The sequence below is a fragment of the Clinocottus analis genome, unplaced genomic scaffold (assembly GCF_023055335.1).
Source record: "Clinocottus analis isolate CAN_PGR_092001 unplaced genomic scaffold, fCliAna1.0.p SCAF_3, whole genome shotgun sequence".
In the NCBI taxonomy this organism is placed as follows: domain Eukaryota; kingdom Metazoa; phylum Chordata; class Actinopteri; order Perciformes; family Cottidae; genus Clinocottus; species Clinocottus analis.
The window spans coordinates 8208854-8229106 of record NW_027176042.1 but is presented as its reverse complement, the minus strand read 5'-3'; the positions used below and the strand labels follow the sequence as shown (position 1 = coordinate 8229106).

The following is a 20253-nucleotide window of genomic DNA, read 5'->3' as shown; positions in this document are numbered from 1 at the left end:
CATTTGCCTCCTCGAGAGCTACGGAAAGAGAATGGACCAAATGAAATGTGCATCACAATGTGGCCTCTCGGGAACGACGTCGTGACACAAAGGAGAGCTGAAAAAAGTGAATTTGCGAGTTGCACGTGCGGAGTGCAGCGCTGCCCCTGGTAGAGCCGGCGCGGTGGTTGCAGTGGGCTGAGGAGTATTTACTGATGTGGTTATCTTGTCCTGTGACAGGCAGGACCACTCAATCAGCCAGCGGCGGGCCCTGGGCTCAGGCAAGCGTTACTCGCACGTCGCCGTACTTCTGGGGAGGAGGCGTCAGCCAAGCCAAATCTGATCAGCAAATGCAGTTCCCCTGTGCCACAGCAATCTGAGATGAAGATGATATTATGTGGAAGTGAGCGAAGTGATGGAGACAGCGCGGGGAGAAGCAGGGAACGAGAGCGAGAGAGAGAGAGAGAGAGAGAGAGAGAGAGAGAGAGAGAGAGAGAGAGAAGGTGGATGGGAGATGGCCACGCTGCTGTGTTTTAATAAGAACCGCGTGCCTCACAAATCCCTCCCTTTACCAGATCAAAGAGCCGAGCATTTGTATGCCGGAGACGGTCTTGCGTTAATTATCAAAAACTTGAATTAAAAAATAAAAAACTTTGTCCGTCCGGTGGAGTTACATTCCAATTAAAAACACAATCCTGACACGAACCGACTGACATCTCTAATGATTCCTTTTAAAAAATTACTGGCATGTATATGTTATTAAAAGGTTACGAAAAAAATTTGCATTTGGCGAGGAGGAAAAATAAATATAGTGTTGAGTGTGCAGATAAGAGCTCAGTAATTAGGAGTGGTGGGAAACATTTGAAGAATAAACCTGGACTAGTTTGCTTCTTCCTCTGTTGCCCTACAGATATTTTACATTATTCAATCCAAAATACCATCTTTCTGATTCTAACTTCGCTCACTTTTCTTTCTTTTTTTTTGCATGTTAATGTTTAATAAGAGCCCATGGCTATCTATGGGCACAATTATTAGATATCCGCAGAGAGAAATTGAAAAATTAATCACACTCAATTTTGTACTTCTCTGATCCATTGGAAATGGCTTTAAGAGCTGTGGCTTATTTATGCTGTCAGCATCTAAACACAATCAAAACACTACCAGAGAACGGAGACAATTGTATCAATACGGCAATTAACTGATTATTCCCTATGCATCGCAAAGAATATATAAATAAGCCTGTTGTGAGTGGTGATGATAGCAGAGATCTCGATCCCTTGGCCTGCCATATAGGGATACAAGTTTTACACCGAGTCGTCGGTGACGTGGATGTTGTGTCAAAAGGTGCAGACAGGAGGGGAAATATCTCCCCGTTGGCCCCGAGCACATGCTGTTACACATTCAATCGTCCGCCACGCTCCCTGAATTGCATATAGTGTCCTAATAGGATGCATATTCACTGGCAACAGTTGCAAATACTAAATTGCTCAGACCAGGTGCAGTTTCCCATCCATACAACTCAATTATCCATGCGTGGGCCCTGTAGGTTCTCAATAATCCTTGTTTTGGCCCTCGCCATTACTGTATGCAATCTATGCTAATACAATGTCCGGGGTATAAAATATGCTAATGCACAGACAAAACGGCATTAAGTTTATGGTTGACAGGGGGGTGTATTCCACACTATCAAGTTTCCTAAGTGGCAATTTTAGCTTTTGAAAGCATGCAATAAGGTATTATGCAGAGTGATGAGTAAAATTTCAGGACTGCTTAAATACTGCCGCGTGAGTTTGATGCCCCGTGCTTTTCACTGAAGTTGTTCCACCAGGCGATAGCATTCTCATGCACACATCTGGATGAAACATATTTACAATACAAGTAGACTTTTTTAAATACTTTTTTTTTTTTTGCTTTTTACTCTTTGCTGTTAACAAGGATCTACAAAAGCACTGCCACAGACGGCATCAACCAGTGTGGTCCGAACAGGCGGCGCACAAGTTAAGAATGCAAACCGATAGCAGCAACGTGCCACATTTTAATATTGCAGGAAGTCGTACAATGTAATCTAATGTGGTCAAATGAATTTATGGAATTAGAAATTATCAACAAATTTCAGTACTTAAATAAAAAAAGTTCATCTGTATTGCCCCTAAATGAATATACTTCACCTGTTGTGGGTGGTGTGCAGAGTCAACACTTGCACAGTGTACAGCAGCATGCACTGATTGCACTTGGTGTCCGTCTCTTTCTAGTCCAGTGGCTCTCAAACTTTTTCTGTCACGCCCCACTTTGGAGGAAGAAAAATGTTCGGGCCCCACCGACCCAACAACACTGGAACAAAATGGTCCAACTTATTGAGACTCCTCCATCTGTGTTATTTTAATTAATAGATTCAAGAAAATTGAAATCCCTTTCAAGGAAAACCAGATTGCTCCATCAAACAAAACCTTATAACATGTGCAATATCTTTGTTAAAGTTACATATGTGCAAAAACTAACTAATATTTGGCAAAAAATATTACCAAGGCAGCCGGTTGGATCACTGTTTTCTCCCCATAGTTTCATGTTGAAGTGCCCTTGAGCAAGACACTGAAGTCCCTGTGTTTCACAGCAGCACAAAGCTCCTTCATTACTAAGTATGGGTCAAATGCAGAGAATAATTCCCACACTGTGGGATTAATAAAGGATTCTTAATATATATATATATATATATATATATATATATATATATATATATATATATATATATATATATATATATTTTTTTTTTTTAATCATCTCCAGCGCGCCCCACCTGTAATACCTCCGTGCCCCACTAGAGGGGCGCACCCCACAGTTTGAGAACCACTGTTGTTATCCAAGACCACGTAAAAGTCAAGTCAGAGGCAAATTCAGCAGCGAACACAGAAAAAATGGTTGACTGTGTCTTGGCCCCGAACCCAGTCCATCTAACTGGTTGATAAATTGTTTCTACAAGTATCGCGGTTTTATGAGCGTCCATCCGAGAGACATTACTTGTGTTTTGTGTGTCTGAAAACAAGACGAGTGATGGATCTTGCGTGCTCTCCATCTGCCTCCCAGTGCACTCCTGTAGGACTTACTCAATTTCCTCTACCATGCTTCAACCCACGCCCTCCCTCCTCCCAATCCCACAAACACACAGAGGCCGTGCACACACAGAGCCCCCGGTCAGAATGGCCTCCTCCCTAAACAACTCTTTCTTTAACATCTGCCCAGAAGCGACACTGCTGCCTTTTTGTCCACTCGCTGTCTCCTTAGGCATGTCATCCAGCTCTAATCAAGCAAAAAATGGTCATAAATATTTCTTTCTGCTAGATTTCACATTCACATTTCACGCAGGGACATGATATCAGCCCTCCCCCTCCCCCCACCTCCGGGGAGTACCTAATGCAAAAAAACAGTTACTTATATTCAAGGCTCATGTTCCTTGAGTCAAATGCAGGACATATTCCCCCGCTCGCAGGGGAGAAAAAAAAAAACAAGGAAAATAAAAAGGGGAGGAGGAGGCGTGGGGGGAGAGACATAAAGGACTGTCTTATTTTCTGTGCCATTTGCTGGCTAGTACTTTCACAGCCATCCCATTACATCATGTCAAAGATTGTAAACAAGCAAATAACAACAGCGCATCAGAGGCCACAGCGAGGGAACGGCACATTGTCCTGCTTCGGAGGTCTCTCTCCAACTGAGGAGGAAGAAAACATTTGTTTTTTTACTGTCCATATGAATATTATATATATATATATATATATATATATATATATATATATATATATATATATATATATATATATATATATATATATCATCTTCTTTTTTTCTTCTTGTTCTTCCTCTTCTTTTTAGTAGGAGAAAAAAGGTTGCGCAAGGATTTATATGTACCATTGTCTCCGGCCCTGCCTGCTAAGTATTTATGGCACATGCCATTCACGGGGATGCGGAGGTGCCATCACTGTTATTTATGACGAGACATCCCATCACAGCATATCATTCCCTAAATGGTATAGAGCTATTCGCCAGTGAATGCCGACCTGTGCCATTTTTCTCTCAAATAGAGGCCATGTCACTGCTGAGTATGCGAGGGGGGTTGTTATTAATCACTGATACATACTTTGATGGGTGAATACACGTCAAACAATCAAATTTACTCTAAGAGACCTGTACATGGTGTGGCTGTCCACGCATATTTACTTCAATGAAGGCTCATTTGATCACCGGCACCGGCCGTTTGTCATATTTCACCCTGCAAACTAAAAAAAAAACAGAGCTGTCAATTTTTTTTGTCCTGGTATCACAGAAAAACAAATATACACCGCGCACTAGTGCTGTTATGATAACGGAAATGTCATTACTTTTCCATGGGTTGAATTTTATATGAAATAATGATGTTATTCGTATATTATTGTCAACTTGAGTCCTGTGGCGACATTGGCCATGGGTCAAATATTTCCAATAGAAGGGCCAAATCGTGTGTGTACATGATGTGTATATCTTAATAGGTTTTATAATATGCGGCGCACAAATGTACTGTTCATCATTTACAAACATAAATTATGTCACCAAAAGAAAGAAAAAAAACACCATCAATAACAGGCTTGCATTTTGCAAATTGTTCATTGATTAATCGAAAAGTGAATAAAAAAGAACATTGATATTTCCATGTCTTCTTTGACAATAAAGCGTGTCTACTGTCGGTGATTATAAATACTGTGAACACTGTAAAATGTTCAAACCATTGAGCGATGTACACACAGCCGGAATTGAGACACCGTGCCTTTAAACGAGCCATCAGGACTTTGATTGGGTTGTGATGTCACAACTATAAGTCAATAGTCGGTAGAAGTGTCACTAAATTCTGTGTAGTGCACACACACACACACACACACACACACACACACACACACAGAGAGAGAGAGCGAGAGAGAAAGAGCTTTAAAGACAGAGAGAGAGACTGAGAGAGACTGTGAAGACAGCGACAGCGTGGAGGTAGAAGACCTAAAACCGTTGACCAATCATAGCAGACTGGGCTTTTTTGAGAGGAGGGGCTTAAAGAGACAGGTGTTAAGATGTAGCTGTTTAGATGGAGGGTTATTCTGACTGACAGTATGAGAAAATAAATGTGTTTGTTAACGTTAACAATCTACGATTATCACACTATCAACCCATTTTGTTTTTGTGATTGCAATGTGGCCAGCTTTTCAGTCTATGACTAATATATACAAGTATACTATCAAACTCATCATTTGGTGTAGTTTGCTGAACTAACTTCAGTAAAAAATGTAGGTAAAAATAATAAAACAATCTTAAGCCACCTTTTGCCAGTTTCATCAGTCAGCTCACCTGTTTAAATCTACTCTTTAAGCCGGAGTCCTCTTGGAGCTGAGGCGGGGGGGGCGGGAGTTGTCTGAGGATGCTCTGGGGAGCAATATGTGCAGTCTGCGTGCTAACAAACGGCAGCAGGTGGGAAACAGGCGTTTTTCTACCATCACATCACCTACGTAGCTCCGCATTGAAACCCCAGCACACACGCCCCCACCCCTCCTGCCACCCAGCCTGGCCCGGGACCGCAGGCTGACGCCAAGAACCAACTCAGATGTCTATTACCCGCATTGTGTCAAGAGATTATAAATAAGATATAAAAGCCGGGCTCGCTACAGGACTTTCACATTAGCCTGACTGCGTAGGTGATGCCTTTCTATGCAAACACGTACACAAGCGCATCGTGCTCGTGCACACGCACTGACCCAAACACTCACGCTCGGCAGTTCTAAAAGATGCCTTAATCTGCAATGAGGATTAGGGCTTATTGAAACAAATAAGTGTTTTAAGAGCGAGACAGCCCCGGTTTCAATTTCAATAGCTCATTTAACCCTTATCTGCCCAAATCCTTGGGGTCCATTCTATGTTAATTGGATCTACATTGCACGAGCATTGGGGGTGTTAACAAGCACAGCCTATGAATATTAATTACCCTGAAGTTTTCTGCACAGGAAAGACTTCACTGATACATATTAATTCTGTGAAGTTTTTTAAAGTAGTGCTCTCATTAAAAATGAATAGGCCATGCGCTTGAATTGTTTTCCCAGGAGGAGTTGTGCATCCTTAAGTCTATCCCTAATAAACTGGGTCAGATTGGCAATCCTTAAAGAATAGCTTCTCCACAAAACGGCATTATTATTCAACTCAGTGTAAACATTCCAATTGCGTGAAGAAAGGCTTTTTGTTTTTTTTGTTTCTTTTTTTTCTGTTTTGACAATGGCTATTAAAGCCAGTCATGTCTGAGCGCGTACTTTCCCAACCACAGTCTCCGGAGGCCCTGTTAAAACGGTTACTTATTTACAACACTAAACACACAAGTTGTTCAGCTAAACAGCGCAAAATTACTCTGTGTGTGAGGGACTGTGTGTGTGTGTGTGTGTGTGTGTGTGTGTGTATTTTGATGTGGCGCGTTCAGAGGCAGTTGTTGGCACTGCTTTAAATAAAACATTGAGGATGCATTAGTACTCCTGCTAGGCGAGGCTTCGCTTTAAGCCACTTAATACTGAACTGACGCGGACGTGTTTCCCCGTCTGCCTCCAGCCAGCTGCCTCAGACACCTGCTCAAAGTTTAGAGTCGCCCACTTCAGCACAAACGCGCAGCCATCAAAGACCATCCGGGCGCCACACAATGAGAACCACTTCAGCCTTCCCTAATGATACCCGCATGCGCTTGCATCATTTACATTAAGGGGGAAACGTCCCCGAGGTCGCCTCAGGGCGCACGCTTTCACAGCCCTGAATGACAGAGGAATTAGGGCCAGTGTAATATGAGCAACGTTGACCACAACTGTCCTGAAGCTTTTTTTTATTTTATATTGATTGATATCAATCACAATAAGGATTAATTAATAATACTAATACTCACTTTAGAGTTGATCACACATGTAGTTGCTACTCTTGAGCATGTGTACCAGAGTTCTGACAGAACTGGATTTAAATGAATATATAAATGCATTATCTGCAGAGTATTTGATGACATATGACGTATTATTCACAGTTAAAAAAAATCTTCAATGATGAACACCAGAGGGGAGTAAAACCGCTAGTTCAGCGTCTAGTTTGCTGTAGGAGACTTTTTGGTTAGCTTCCGGTGAACCGATGCTAACTAGAGCGTGGATAAAACAATTCACCTGCTCGGCTCGTCGAGATATCCCAAATTGATCAATCAAATTCCAATCGGGAAAATGTCCTTAAAGTTGACGCGCAAAAAAGATTTATTCACCATTTGTACGGAGAGTAACAGTCGCAACAGAGTAGGCCGCCACGGCGAAGCCAACAAGTGTCCATGTTGTGTTTTGCGGGCAGAGGAAAGCAGATTCAAACATTTTAACTAATCGTAAAAAATCTCATGAATTCATCAACATTATCACCAACGATTGTGTCGCAGAAACTATTGTTTTATTGCTTAACATTAGGAATCAGATGCCTTCAGTCGACTAGTCAGCGATCAGAATTGTCCCCGTCCCCTCAAACATGTTTTCTAAACCCAAACGGAGACCTTTCCTAAGTCTGTTTTTAAACGGCCATGTCATGTGGGGAATCTGTGCCTATACACCGTGAGCACAGTTTGTTTTCTTCACTGGTTGCTGATGTTTGCACTTGCTTTCTTCTTTTTACAAATTGCCTATTGTTTAGCTGTCCTAGCCTGCCATCTTTGTAATGCAAATATGCACACTGAAACCTGATTAACACTCAGCCAAATTAGAAAGGCATCACTTGACTACTAAATCTGAAAAGGCATCAATGTATCTACAAGCTGGCCTTCTGCCCACGCTGAGCCTCTGATTATTGACACACAATCTGAGCTTTTTTTCAAACGCTCTACAGAGGGGATGAGTCTTAACTTCTCGTGTGGAGCTAACTCTCGCTCTTTTTGAAGGACAACGCCGCCGATCACACGATGAAGGCCGTTCGCCTGCTATGTATTAAATCCTGTTTAGAGCACACACACAAAACACGCGATATGATTGACATCTCAGTTCCAGCAGCGCAGGAATTACTGTAAGTAGGTAGCATTTATGGGCCATGACTAAATATTTGTTCAGTCGTCTGACAACGGGAACAGAAAACTGGCACTGAAACGAACGGATCGGTGCGTTTGGCTGCATCGAAGCACAATTCTGTGTGAGCGATGACGGAGAGCAGGCGGGTTAACCAGCTGATCCTCGTGTGTGTCATCAGTTTGTTTTCACAACTAATTAGGATTGCTTAATCATGAAAGGTAATTGCAGAAGTCACAAGATTCAAATGAGATGAACCTGTGGAGCTCAGCTATTGAGCGTGGAATGATTTGAACAATTCCTCAGAGAGAAGAGCAAATCGAACAAAGTCCATCTTTGAGGCCATGAACGATGTCAGAGTGCGTTGTGTTAATTAAAGACGATTGTACGTGTGTTACTGCCGCGTATGTGAAAAGAATGTTTGTATAAAACCTTATTGGGGCTCCATGTCACTCGAGTCCATTGAGGTAAAGTTGAAGTGAACTTCAGCAGCTATTAGCACACGCGTGAATCTCTGATTGAACTACCCGCAGCTGCATTGCATCGTGGGTAACATGGGCACCAGGTCTTGTTGCATTGTTTTCACCAACCGATAAAGGAGAACTTGTATTCCTGTAATACCAGCAGGCGCCTCTCATGTTACTGTCGAAAGTATAACAATCGGATTAATCAAATACAGTCGACATGGTCTCCGCTTCCTTTTTCCATGTATTAATTTTTGAGTCCCGGAATAAGGTGGAAACTAAGACGCGAGACAAACTCCGGTGATCGCCCTCCTGCCGCCCGCATAAGCGAGGGTGTGTAAACAGGATGTCGACCTGAGCAACAGTCAACTATTTTAAACCGTGGCTTTGGCACACTGCGCTTCATCGCTCGTCCCAGTCGGAGAGCGGCCGTTGGAGGTAGACTCAACAAAACGGATGAGTTCATGGGCTGGCATCCTTGGAAGGCATCCACGAGACAAAAGGAGAGGTGCTGGGGGGTTTACCTCACAAAACCCTGCTCACAAAACCTGGGTGACAAAAGGATTTAAAGGGATTCGACCTAGACTAAACAGATTTTTTCTTGTGATAATGAAAAAAAAAAATTAAGAAAAATGCACAGAGCTGTGTTTAAAAAGCGTTATGATTCAGGAGGAGCTTATGCCGGAGTGAAAACAGTCGAGATATATTCAGTGACACAGGCTGTTTTTTTTTTTCCTTTAATAATTATCCCCCCCCCCCCCAACATAGCAGTGTTCAATTTTCACCTCCATCTGTGTGATTGTTAATCAGATCACACATCAATTGCCAGAACCAGCAAAGAAATCCAGCCTGTAATAAAACTGTCATGTGCTGTGGTATAAAGACAGATGTTGCCAGTTGTGTGATAACATAATTAAACTGTTCAGTGAGGGATTCCATAAAATTATTCAAATTGGACGAGCACTATCATTTTACCAATAAAGCAATTTAGGGCAATATGCAGTGTCATAACACTGATGTTATCCTCGCTGCCAGATTTTCCAATAAGTCGGAGCTGGTGCTTGGCCTCCTGTGACAACGTAAAGAGTAAACATGAAGATACTCGAGCGCTCCGAGAGACGGAGGCCGCGGGGACCCCGATACGCTTCCGGTCACACGCTTGCGCAACCTGTGTGGCGTGTGAGTGAGCTCCACGGCGTGCCCCCCCCCCCCCCCCCCCCATCATCCCCCACCCCTTGACCCCGTCCCCATATTAACGAGCGTGCCCTGCTGGCCTTTGGGCCTCCGTTCCGGCCAACCCATGCATGTGTGTTTATACGTGCACTGCACATCTGTGTGTGCGTTTGTGTGTCTCTCGGGGTATGCACCTGTCCCGAGCACATCCCCCTCCCAGCTCAGCGACGGTGGCAAAGACGTGCACTTCCACCTTCTCGAGCCTCCCCAAGGGGCCGTGTAAGCCCTGCATTATGCAAACAGGAAACCCTGCGCCCTCTCAGCTCTTTCTGTGGCCACCGTCCTCGGCGTGTTACTCTCTCCTCTCTGCACACGCAACGCGATGGACACCTCAACACGCGGACAGAGAGGGAGAAGAGCAAGAGGAAGAAGGAAAAAAACTAAACATAATTGGCTGGCCTTATCTTGCGATATGTAACAAAGATTGAAAAAGCACTTGTTGGACAAAGCAGGACTTTATGGATGTGTGTGCAATAAAAGAAAAGCAATTATTCATCCCCTGTTTTGTTTCTTATTCTTTTGAGATACTGTTGGGTCGGTCTGTACAGTATCGCTGAAGGAAGAGGCTGGCCGGGGTTTTTAAAAAAAATCCCTCCTGCTTGATTAAAAGGGCTCTTCTCAAAGACAGGATATTAATATTTTATGCCCAGTTGTATCAGCTGAAACCAAGTGAAGGAATGTATTACATGTTAAACGTGCGAGATGTTATGAATGTCTGGCTGAAATTGGCCGAGTGCATCAGAGGAGGAGCACCCATTGGGGAAATGGCTGAAGACGGCAGCGAATACAGATACGGAGTCGTCGTCCCCCGACATTGCTGTTGTCCCTGCGTGTTTGTTTGACTGCCACGGCAACACAGCTTCCTGTTGCAGAGTAGTTTAAAAATCACAAAACAGGTTATTGCACAAACACCCCTCTTGTTTTTGTTGTGTTTGCTCTCCTGCAGTAGCTTCACTTCCTCATGAGGATAACGTTAAAACCACAACTTCTGTGAGGCAAACAAACTAAAAAACACAGAGAGAATAAACACGCTCGGCTACTGGGGCGAAAAAAAACAAACAACACATATGTTTTGAAAAAAAGATGCTAGATTCATGTATTAAAAAAAAAAGGAGATACTCATATATTATACACGAGCCGCAGCAGACAACTGAGCACAGCCTGGGTAGAAGAAAAAATGCTACAGAACGCACAACAAACGTTTATAAGCAACTAAACGGTTACGACACAACCAAGATCACTTTGAGTTCCTCAAAAAGTGAAATCCGTGACGTTTCCACAGCAGAACAGGAAAAAAAAAAGAAAGTAAAAAGAAAGGAAAGAAGAGACAGTGCCTTCTTTTCATGCCCCCTTTTTTACAAACAATATTTGACTTACTAATAGAGATGCTTAAATCAAGCTTATGGTCCACTTCCCCCAAATCTGACGAGTCTACAAGATGAATTCCCCTGTCAGGATCAAAATGATCAAACAGATTACAATTATTTCATCCCCCATCTTTATTAATGAGGACTGTCTTTCATAGTTATGTTCACTAATAAGAATAAATGATATGCCACTGCCAGGTTTGTTGTTCCGCGCTCACTCAGGGGACTCTGGCACAATTTGTGCTTTGAGTCGGGGGAAGATTTTTAGATTGATTTCTGCCTCACCTAAAGGGTGGAGGCGGTGTTGGATGTTGTGGAGAACAAAGAATAAAAGGGAGAAAAAAACGTTGGTGTGTCAGTTAGAAGCGTATTAGTGCAGGCTGCAAATATACATATATCAAAAAAACTTAAAAGACAGACTGTGAAATGCAGTAAAAAAAAGAAGAAAAAAAAGTAAAAAAGAAAAGTTATCAAGTAATTGAGCGGAGATCGTAATGCCCCGGGGACAATTAACATGGTTCATGGTGCATGAGTGAAAAATCCTGGGTTATTCTAATGGGAAAATAAAAAAAGAGTGCCTGCCTTTCCCAGTAACACCACCCCTGGTAAGTAGCCTATCAAAGCCCAGAACCGGGGAGAGTGAGACGTCTCGTCCTCCGTCCCCATCCGTGTGCCATTTATCACACGCAACAATTAATACGCCTCCCTTCTGTTTCAACCCCAACCGCAGGCCACGGAAATTAACCACTGGATTTGTTCAAAAGGCGTGAGGCGAAAAATAGCGCTAGCTATTTACCACGGCGGCAAGCAGAGGGGCAGAGACCAAAAAAAAAAAGTGTCCGTAATGGGGAGGAGAGTTGCTCGTCTTGACTTCGTTTTTTCTTAAATGCCAGGGCAGGTCCCACAGAGTAATAGCTCTTTCTGGATGACTCGCAAACAGGGGCCATGCCTGGACGCCTGGCTCGAGTCGAGTAAAGTGTGTGTGTGTGGGGGAGGGGCTTTATTTTCCCTCTTTCTTGGTGTCAAGTGCACATCCATGACATATTTCTCTCTCTCTCTCTCTCTCTCTCTCCCTCTCTCTCTGAGTTGTAACCCTGTTGTCCTCCCAGAGCGAATCAGAACGTGCCCCCATGGCTGAAGAACGAAGGGGGAAAGTCAACAGGAATTAAGTTTCAGTGCGACTGTTTACTCAACTGTGGCCTGCAGTTATTGAAATCTTACCCACGGTTTTGTGTGACTACTGCGGTAATGAATTCAGTATGGCTGTGATTTTCCTCACTGACGACATGCTCATTTCGAGCTGGAAAGAGGAGGAAAAAAAATGAAATGGGTGGGAGGTGGGGTCTGGTAAAGCCTGAGGAACTGAAGAGGAGGAGTGAGGAGCACGCGGACAAAACGCCTTCTAATCACCGATCGGCTTCCTGCCCTCCGACTGTCCCGCTTAATACCCGGAAAAAATGTGATTAACGGAGGCGCATACCGCGTACTTCTGAGATGACGGCATTCTGGCCTGCGTTGCACGTTTGCCCCTCGTACATCTCTCCACTCCACAATTAAAGCTAGCCCGGGTAAGGAGGGGAAATAATTAAAACATATGACTAATCACAATGTAAAAGTAATCACTTGGGAGGTCATATTACTTGCTATTCAAGTGATACACTTGAAAATTAATGGGGGTTTTTGTTCGCGATAAAAACGTACGTGGGGTGTGCACGGTGGGATTATCGCGGCGTTGACCCACGCGCATCATCACATCATGTGAGGAATCCCGAATGCTCAGCGGTTTGTGAGAAAGGCGGCGCACTTTGGGACGAGCCGCTGGTCATCATCCGTCGTGACGACAGAGCCGTCACAATATCACGTCGCCTCGACTGTCGCGACGATTCGGCTAGAAAGATGATAAATGATAACACCGGATTATCGCCTCGCCAACACGCGTTACAGTGGCATGCCTCGTTGTCCCCCCCTCCCCTCCCCCACCTCCTGTGCAAACGCTGATGGATGTGCCGCGACAGCAGATGGCGGCACAGGGCCCGCGCATCGTCGGCCAAACGGCTCCTGACAACGGCCCCGGCCCGTCCCGTCAGATGGGCCGAAATAGCACGAGACGCGCTGATCTTTTCAACGCTGCTTCCTTAAACACGCTGTCGCCCGCCACACATGGCGCTGACACCGACAGAGAGAGCTTGTCTGTTTGCCTCACGTCTGAGGTGGCGAAGAAAGATGGGGTTCTGGGAGCTTCAAATGGCTGCGAGTTGTGTTTACAGCAAGCCGTGGCGAGGGGCGGGGGAGAGAACGCCGCCGTCCCATTGGATGTCTGGGCTTCTCCGCTGTCTCCGAAATCCCGCGGCACCTGCGTACTTAAAATGCGTCACAACGCCGCGATAAATATTTCACCGGAATGCAGATGCTGCATGCTACGATAAACACGTTCCAAACACCAAACACAATCACACACACAGACAGAGAGAGAGAGGGAGAGCACTTCCCTCCTCTTTAAATATTCAAAAAGGGCCTCAATATACATAAATAATAATAATAATGTGTTTATGTACTAGATGTACTTTGAGGTGGTATTAAATATTAAGTGGCACTTTAAGAGGAGGGAAGAAGCCTGCTGTTGACGAGGCTTAATAAAGCCAAGACAGGTGCGAAAGGGCGGGCGGGCCTACCTGGTGCTGCTGGAACTGCAGGAGGTCAGCGGCGGTCACCTCCACCAACGGCGTGGCGCTCTTGGGCCGCCCCTCCGCGCCTCCATTCTGAATGGCCGGTCCGTTGCTCGGCGCCTCCGTGCCAGATTCTTGCATCATGACTTTTAAAGAAAACCTGAGACCGGAAAAAAAACAAAACAGGGACAGCTGTTAAAACACGCGGGCGATGAGGTCGCGTTTCAACTCCGGGCCAAAACTATAAACATCTGTCACATCCTTCCCACACGATTTTCACTCTTTTTTGCAGGTTTTCGCTGTCGGTCTGTGTGCTCGTGGCGTTTGCGATCAAGCAACTGCACATGGCGGCAGCTTTGCAGAATAATGAACTGGTCCTTTGTTTTGCGACCCCCACCCACCTCCACCCACCCTCTCCATCCTCATCCCCGGAAACCTTCGCAGATGACAAGTCCACACCGGGCTGGAGAGGAGAAGAGCGGGACAAGAACGGGACTGGAGGGTTTCTTTGCGTTCCCCCCATTTGCGGTGGAGGGGAAGGAGGGCTGGGGTCCAGCGCGCATCGGGAGAGGAACCCAACCGGCGTTGAGTGAGAGCAGAGGAGCCCAAGAAAACACTGAGCCTCCAAAACAAAACACTTTCTATGGAAATGGATATATTTACTCGCATGGCTCCCAGAAGAACCACGGCAGAATGGCTTTTTAATGGGAAACAGGGCGACCGTGTGAGGCCTGCCAAAGGATCTCCATGAGAAACCTCCAGTTCTGAGGCCGAGCGAAAACAGTCAGGTCCTTCAGGGGCGGTCAATTAACACCAAAATACTGAATATAAATAAACCCTTTGGAGTTGAGGGGGGGTGGTGGGGGGGATGTTGTCTTTCATAACTTAATGTATGAAGGCTAATCTACAAACACAGGCAGTCTACGAGCTTCATGAATCACCAGATGGACGGCAGTAATCTGTGTTAAACTTGATCATATTTTACAACCTCTGCTCTGCTTTTGGATACACAAAAGCCAGACAGGCATGATGCCTCCCCCCCACCCCCACACACACACACACCCACACACACACACACCCCTTTCCTCTGTTTCTCTTGGGATCAGGGCCAGTGACGCCGGCCTTTTTATTTGTGCCTGGATTCCTCAAATCAGTGGAATGATTTACAGCTATTGTGAGTTGGTCACAGGGCCTCGGCGTCTAGCCTCCCAATTCCGGCGCGGTTAATGAAGCTGACCAAGTCGGGCAGAAGCGAATTAACTTGGCTGATTAATTATTTATATGAAGCAGAATAAATGCCTTTAAAACATTGGGCCTCATCATGAAAGAAGGTGAAAACGGAACTAAATGCAGATTTATGGTGTTGCATTTAAGGCGTGCAATAGGAGGGGCCACTGCCGGTTAATATGTGCTCAACTACCCGGGCGCAGCGTCTCCCAGGGGTGCAGATCTAAACAAGATGCAGGCACACACACACACACACACACACACACACAGACACACACGCCAGACACCGTGGGGACACACACTCAGGCTGACAGATAGGAAATTGAGGTTGACAACTTGTCACAGAAGAATATTTACGGAGCATAGGTGAGATAATAATCTCGACATGGCCTTATGAAAAAATAAACAGCGCTGCAATCATAGTTCTGGGGTAGCCTCCCAGCTCAGTGTCATCGGGAGCAGTTGTGCACTTCAGTGAGCTAAAACCATACCAAAGCCCAAAACTCCCCTGTAGGAGCCCTCCTCGCAGGGAGCGTAGCCGAGTGAGTCATCCGACACTGTGGCCTGTGCCGGTTCAGTTGTGTGTCACGACGCCCCCACACTCTGGGGCCTGTCTGAGCAGCTTTGGGCCCGGCACTGCAGGCCCCCGTTCTCTGGGCCGGGTCTAGTGCCGCCCACCACCCCCGCCCCCTCCCACCGCCCGTTCCTCTCTCCTTCCAGACAGATGTTGACCCGGCTCACCCCGCCAGTCTGGCACGGCCTCCCTCCATAATGGGATTTTCTAAACAAGGAGTGAGCGAGAAGAATACTGCGGGATGGGACCCGGCCAGCCACAACTCCATCTGCAGGCCTGCGCTCGCACTGACTCCCCCTCCTGAGACAGCAATTAGAAACACACGTTCTCGGGGCAAAATTAAATGCCATTTGAAACCAACCATGGGCTGACGTTATTCACCGCCACTTATTTTTCAAATAAAATGCTTCTTTTTTTTTCTTCTTCTTCTTCTCCACATACAGAAAAAACAAAACAAGGACCAGCTTTTCTTTTCTTTTTTTTTTTCCAAAGCTACAAAAGGAGAAAAGGGGGGTGTAATGGTTATTATACATGCACTGTCATTCCATGCAGAATTTTCATAATTAGAAGGGAACGGCGTAAATTTCCAAATGCATGGCATCTCCGAAAGTAATCAGGAGAATGAGCCGCGGGGCTATTTTAATGTATGCAAAACTAGTGACCCACAATAAAAGGAGGGAAAAGGCCACAATGAATGCAAAGTAATGCGCGCATGCTTGGAACCGGCACTGATGAGGGGATGGCTAAAATTAACACCCAATTAATTTTCGAATTGACAAACAAATGAAACCCATAAATCTACTTTCTCATTAATTTTACCACAGAATAATTCAAAGCTGCAATATTGCGAGCGGACAAGGAAAGGGGGTGAGTGGGGAAATGGAGAGGAAAAAAAGAAAATGGAAAATGGGCATTATCCATCATAAATATCAAGAAGATAGGAAAGCGCCTTATTAGAGAGTTGCGCTGATAACAATGTTAATCTGCGAGGCAGTGAGGCGGGGACGCGCCGTCATCAGCTGGGGCAACTCGCCCACGTGACTTGGCCCCGCGCATGTTTATCTATCTATTTATTTTCCATCCGTTTCGTTTATACCACACGGACAAATTCAAATTTGTGCACCGAAAAAACTAAAACATAAGCAATGTCGAGAAGAGCATTTTTCTTCTATCGTCGAGCTCTTCCAAAAAAGTTTTTAAAAAAAAAAGAGTCCAAATAAGTGAATTTACAGGAGCTAAAAGTAAGGCAACAACACTTTTTAGATGCCTTTTCTGTTCTTTCTTTTTTTATTGGGAGTTTCTTGAAAAAACAAACCAAAAATAAGGTCAGAGTTTTTGTTTGTTTACAGTCTGTTTTGTTTCCCCCCGCCTCAAATGCGAGGAGTACAGTACAAACAAGAGTCACATGTGTCTCCCACCTGACCAGACAGGTTGAAGGTTAAGAACAGCCGGCGGCCAGAGCTCATCAGCCCCTCCTCCCTCAGTAGAAACCTAATGCCCCCCCCCCCCCCCCCCTCCTCCTCTCCTCCCTGTCATGCTTGCCTGGGATCCAACAGCTCAAACAAGTCAGCAGTCGATTCAAGGTAGGGTCGGCCCCGCGCAGCTGTGCTCTGACCCTTCTCCGAGTTCTGTTTTTCTTTAATGCTCATGACAGTAAAGCCTCGGCGGCCACCTGCTCCGATTTGCCGGGTTCTCACACGGCCCGTGTTTACATGAGCGCGCAACAAAAGCACAACAGTTTTCTCGTGGCGGGAGATAAAGACGCACCGAGGATGAGACAATGGGAAGAGGTTCAACTTAAGAGCTGTTTAGGTTCGGCCCCATGGTTGCTAGACGAGACAGCGCACATCAGCGTGTACCGGAGGTGCAAGAAAAATAAAATAAAAACACACACACAAAGAAAAACAGATCGCTTCTCAAGGTTTTCTGAAAGAGTCTTGTGTTCTGCTGTATTTTGGCTCTTCGGTGCAAGGTAAAAGACAAAAGACAAACAAAAGCTGTTAAATAATCCATCATCGCGGCCCTTTTTTTCACTGACAGCAAACTGATCCAACAAAAGAAGGAACGGGGCAAAATCCCCAAAAGCTTCACGGACAAAGGAGTTTGGACATTACTACATGACCAAACCCCCCCTTTACTCGCCCTGCAACAAAAAAGCGGGGCCTCCTGCAAGACAGGGCAGCTTCTGCTGAAAAAACTCAATCTGGTCTCTCTCGCCGATCCGACGACAACTCTGTCGGCTCTCGGCTCAGAGGAGCAAACTGCGAAGATGACTTTCTGCCAGAAGGAGACTTCACAGTCAGACCAAACAAGCATGTAATCTTGTCAGCCACTTCAACCAAGTCACAGATAAGCAGAGCATATCTCCAGACTTCTGTGACAATATGGTACAGTGAGACACACACACACACACAGACACACACACACACAGACAAACACTCCGCCAGCAGCTGACGCCTCCATCCTTTAACCCCGACATCCTCACGAGACGAAGGTGCGCTTTTTCCGAGTTCTTCCAAGACCTGGTGCGGCGGCGTAAGCGGACCAAGTCGCACAACGAACGCAAACGTTTGTTTGATGAGCCGATGGCAGCCATGGCGACAGTAAACAGGGGCAGGTTTGTGTTTATGAACAAACACGTCTCCTTCCAGGAGCCGTTTAATATTAACCAGGTGGAGTGATCAGCCGATTTTCCGAGGTGACACTCGGGGCCGGTCTAGTGTAAACAAGCAGTGTGAGGGGAGAGGTGTGTGGGGGGGGGGGGGCTTTAGGGAATCAAGGTCGATGCAGATGCAGCTCGCGGCTAGAATAAACAGCGAGGCCCAAGTCAAGATAAACAAAAAGTCATTCTTCTGACATTCTGGAGACGCACTAAGCTGCTGTGTTGCAGCTGCCGGCGGTCCGGCCGTGGCCGAGGACACAAAGCGGCCGGTCGCCCCGAACCAGCCCGAACCCGACCTCGTCCCGGTGACGCGGCCTCCCGCGGAAAAGCGCGGTTGTGGAGCAACGCATCCCAGTGTTTCCTCCCAGACCCCAACAAAACAGCGGCTCCTCACAACAGCGCAGCGAGCAACTTGTAAAAAAACATGTTAAACATTTACCTCGTTCAATTATTCAGCGGCCGGCTTCGTGGAAATAACAAAGGATGTCTGAGGTGCTGCGAGATCAGCGCCAGGGAATGGAGGGGGGAAAACAACAACAAACAAAACAAAAAGGAAAGAGGCGGCGGGAGGAATTGAACGGTCATATATGTTGTCTATCATAAATCAAAGCAGGGCTCTGATTACTTGATTTATGTGCGACTTCAACCGAACACGAGTGGCTCCAGCTGCCACGTCAAACACTTCATTCGTCCCAAAATAAGTAGTGAAAGGGAAGGTGATTGTCGAGCTGCACGTCACCTTGACCATGAATTTTTCATGAATACAACAACTTGCCATCTGCTGATCGGCACCCGGTGAGGCTTCCCCACCCAAGTTGTCTCCCTCACCACCACCACCACCACCCGTACTGATTCCATTCAGTCCTCAAAACACCGTTACCTACTCACAAGGAGGGCATAAAATGCGAGCAAGAGCGCCAAACACATATTTATGACTCGTCGGGACGACTGTGATGGGATCCTCAAGCATGAAATCTACATCCAAACGTATTACTGCACCACCAGCAGAGGAAAAAGGTGAGCGTGATGATTCATGAATATCAACCTCTTATTACGCTGCAAGCGCAGATAAATTAACAATAAGAAGGGGGTAGTAGGAAGCAGACTCCGGTGGTGAAGCTGAGTGGATCCATAATTTCGGAAAAAAAACACACAAACCAGTTTGTCTCCTTTTTTTTTTTTTTAGTTCGCAGAGTCAAGCGAGAAACACCTCGGTGTAAAAAAGCATATAAAAGGCCTGCTGCGCTCAGACAATGACGGAATGTGCCAAAGTAAGGCAGGCCACGGTATTTTTAGTGCAACTCGGGGGCCGATAGAGACTAAGTAAATAGAGGAGTCTAATGAGTTTAAATCCGGTTGCACATGAACGGAATAGTAATTTCAGGATGTGGAGCCTCTTTTAGGAGCGCTTCGCCACACTTTTTTTTTTTTTTTTTTTATTTCCCTCTCAGCGACTCTCCTTCATTTGACTTTGATAAATCTCGCTCACATGTGGCTCATGCCCATTAACTCTGCAGCGAGAGGACAGACATCAGGAGACAAGGGGCCTTCTTCTTCTGACCACTCAATGCACATGGAGGAGAAAAGAAAGAGGAAACAGCGGGCATTGCTTCCCTCAAGCTCATCTCACCAATTAGACCTGTCAAACGTGCATACCCCAAGAAGAAGAAAAAACAAACTCCAATCTATGGGCATCCTATGGGATCTGCAAAAGCACTTATTGTTTTAACATTACTTAAAGTGTGTCATATATTTTTAATCATCTTTTACTAGAATTCATGTAAGGGCTGCCCCCCCCCGGCTCCCCGGGGGATGGAAATGTGTCAGAGGCATTTTTCCCTGGGAAAACCAAGGTTGGCCTTAACAAACTTGTCTAATTAATATTGCGCACCTACGCAAAGGGAGTGCACACTTCCTCTGTGAGCTGACAACATGTGGTAATCTTCGGTTTCTTTTGGTTTTTGTCGCTTTGCGCTTCTGTTAAAATCCTCAAGACAAAGACTTTGTGGCTACACACAAAGTAA

At 45.6% G+C, this 20253-nt stretch overlaps 1 protein-coding gene across 7 annotated transcripts in view; it reads right to left on the bottom strand.

Moving 5' to 3' along the window:
* The window catches only part of foxp1b (forkhead box P1b), a 149127-nt gene that overhangs the window by 70401 nt on the left and 58473 nt on the right, over positions 1–20253 (bottom strand). For all 7 annotated transcript variants that reach the window (XM_068593986.1, XM_068593990.1, XM_068593991.1 and 4 more), the window contains exon 5: positions 13773–13926. In XM_068593986.1, coding sequence (XP_068450087.1) covers positions 13773–13910 — 138 coding nt within the window. In that variant the 5' untranslated portion in view covers positions 13911–13926. The remainder of the gene's footprint in view (positions 1–13772; positions 13927–20253) is intronic.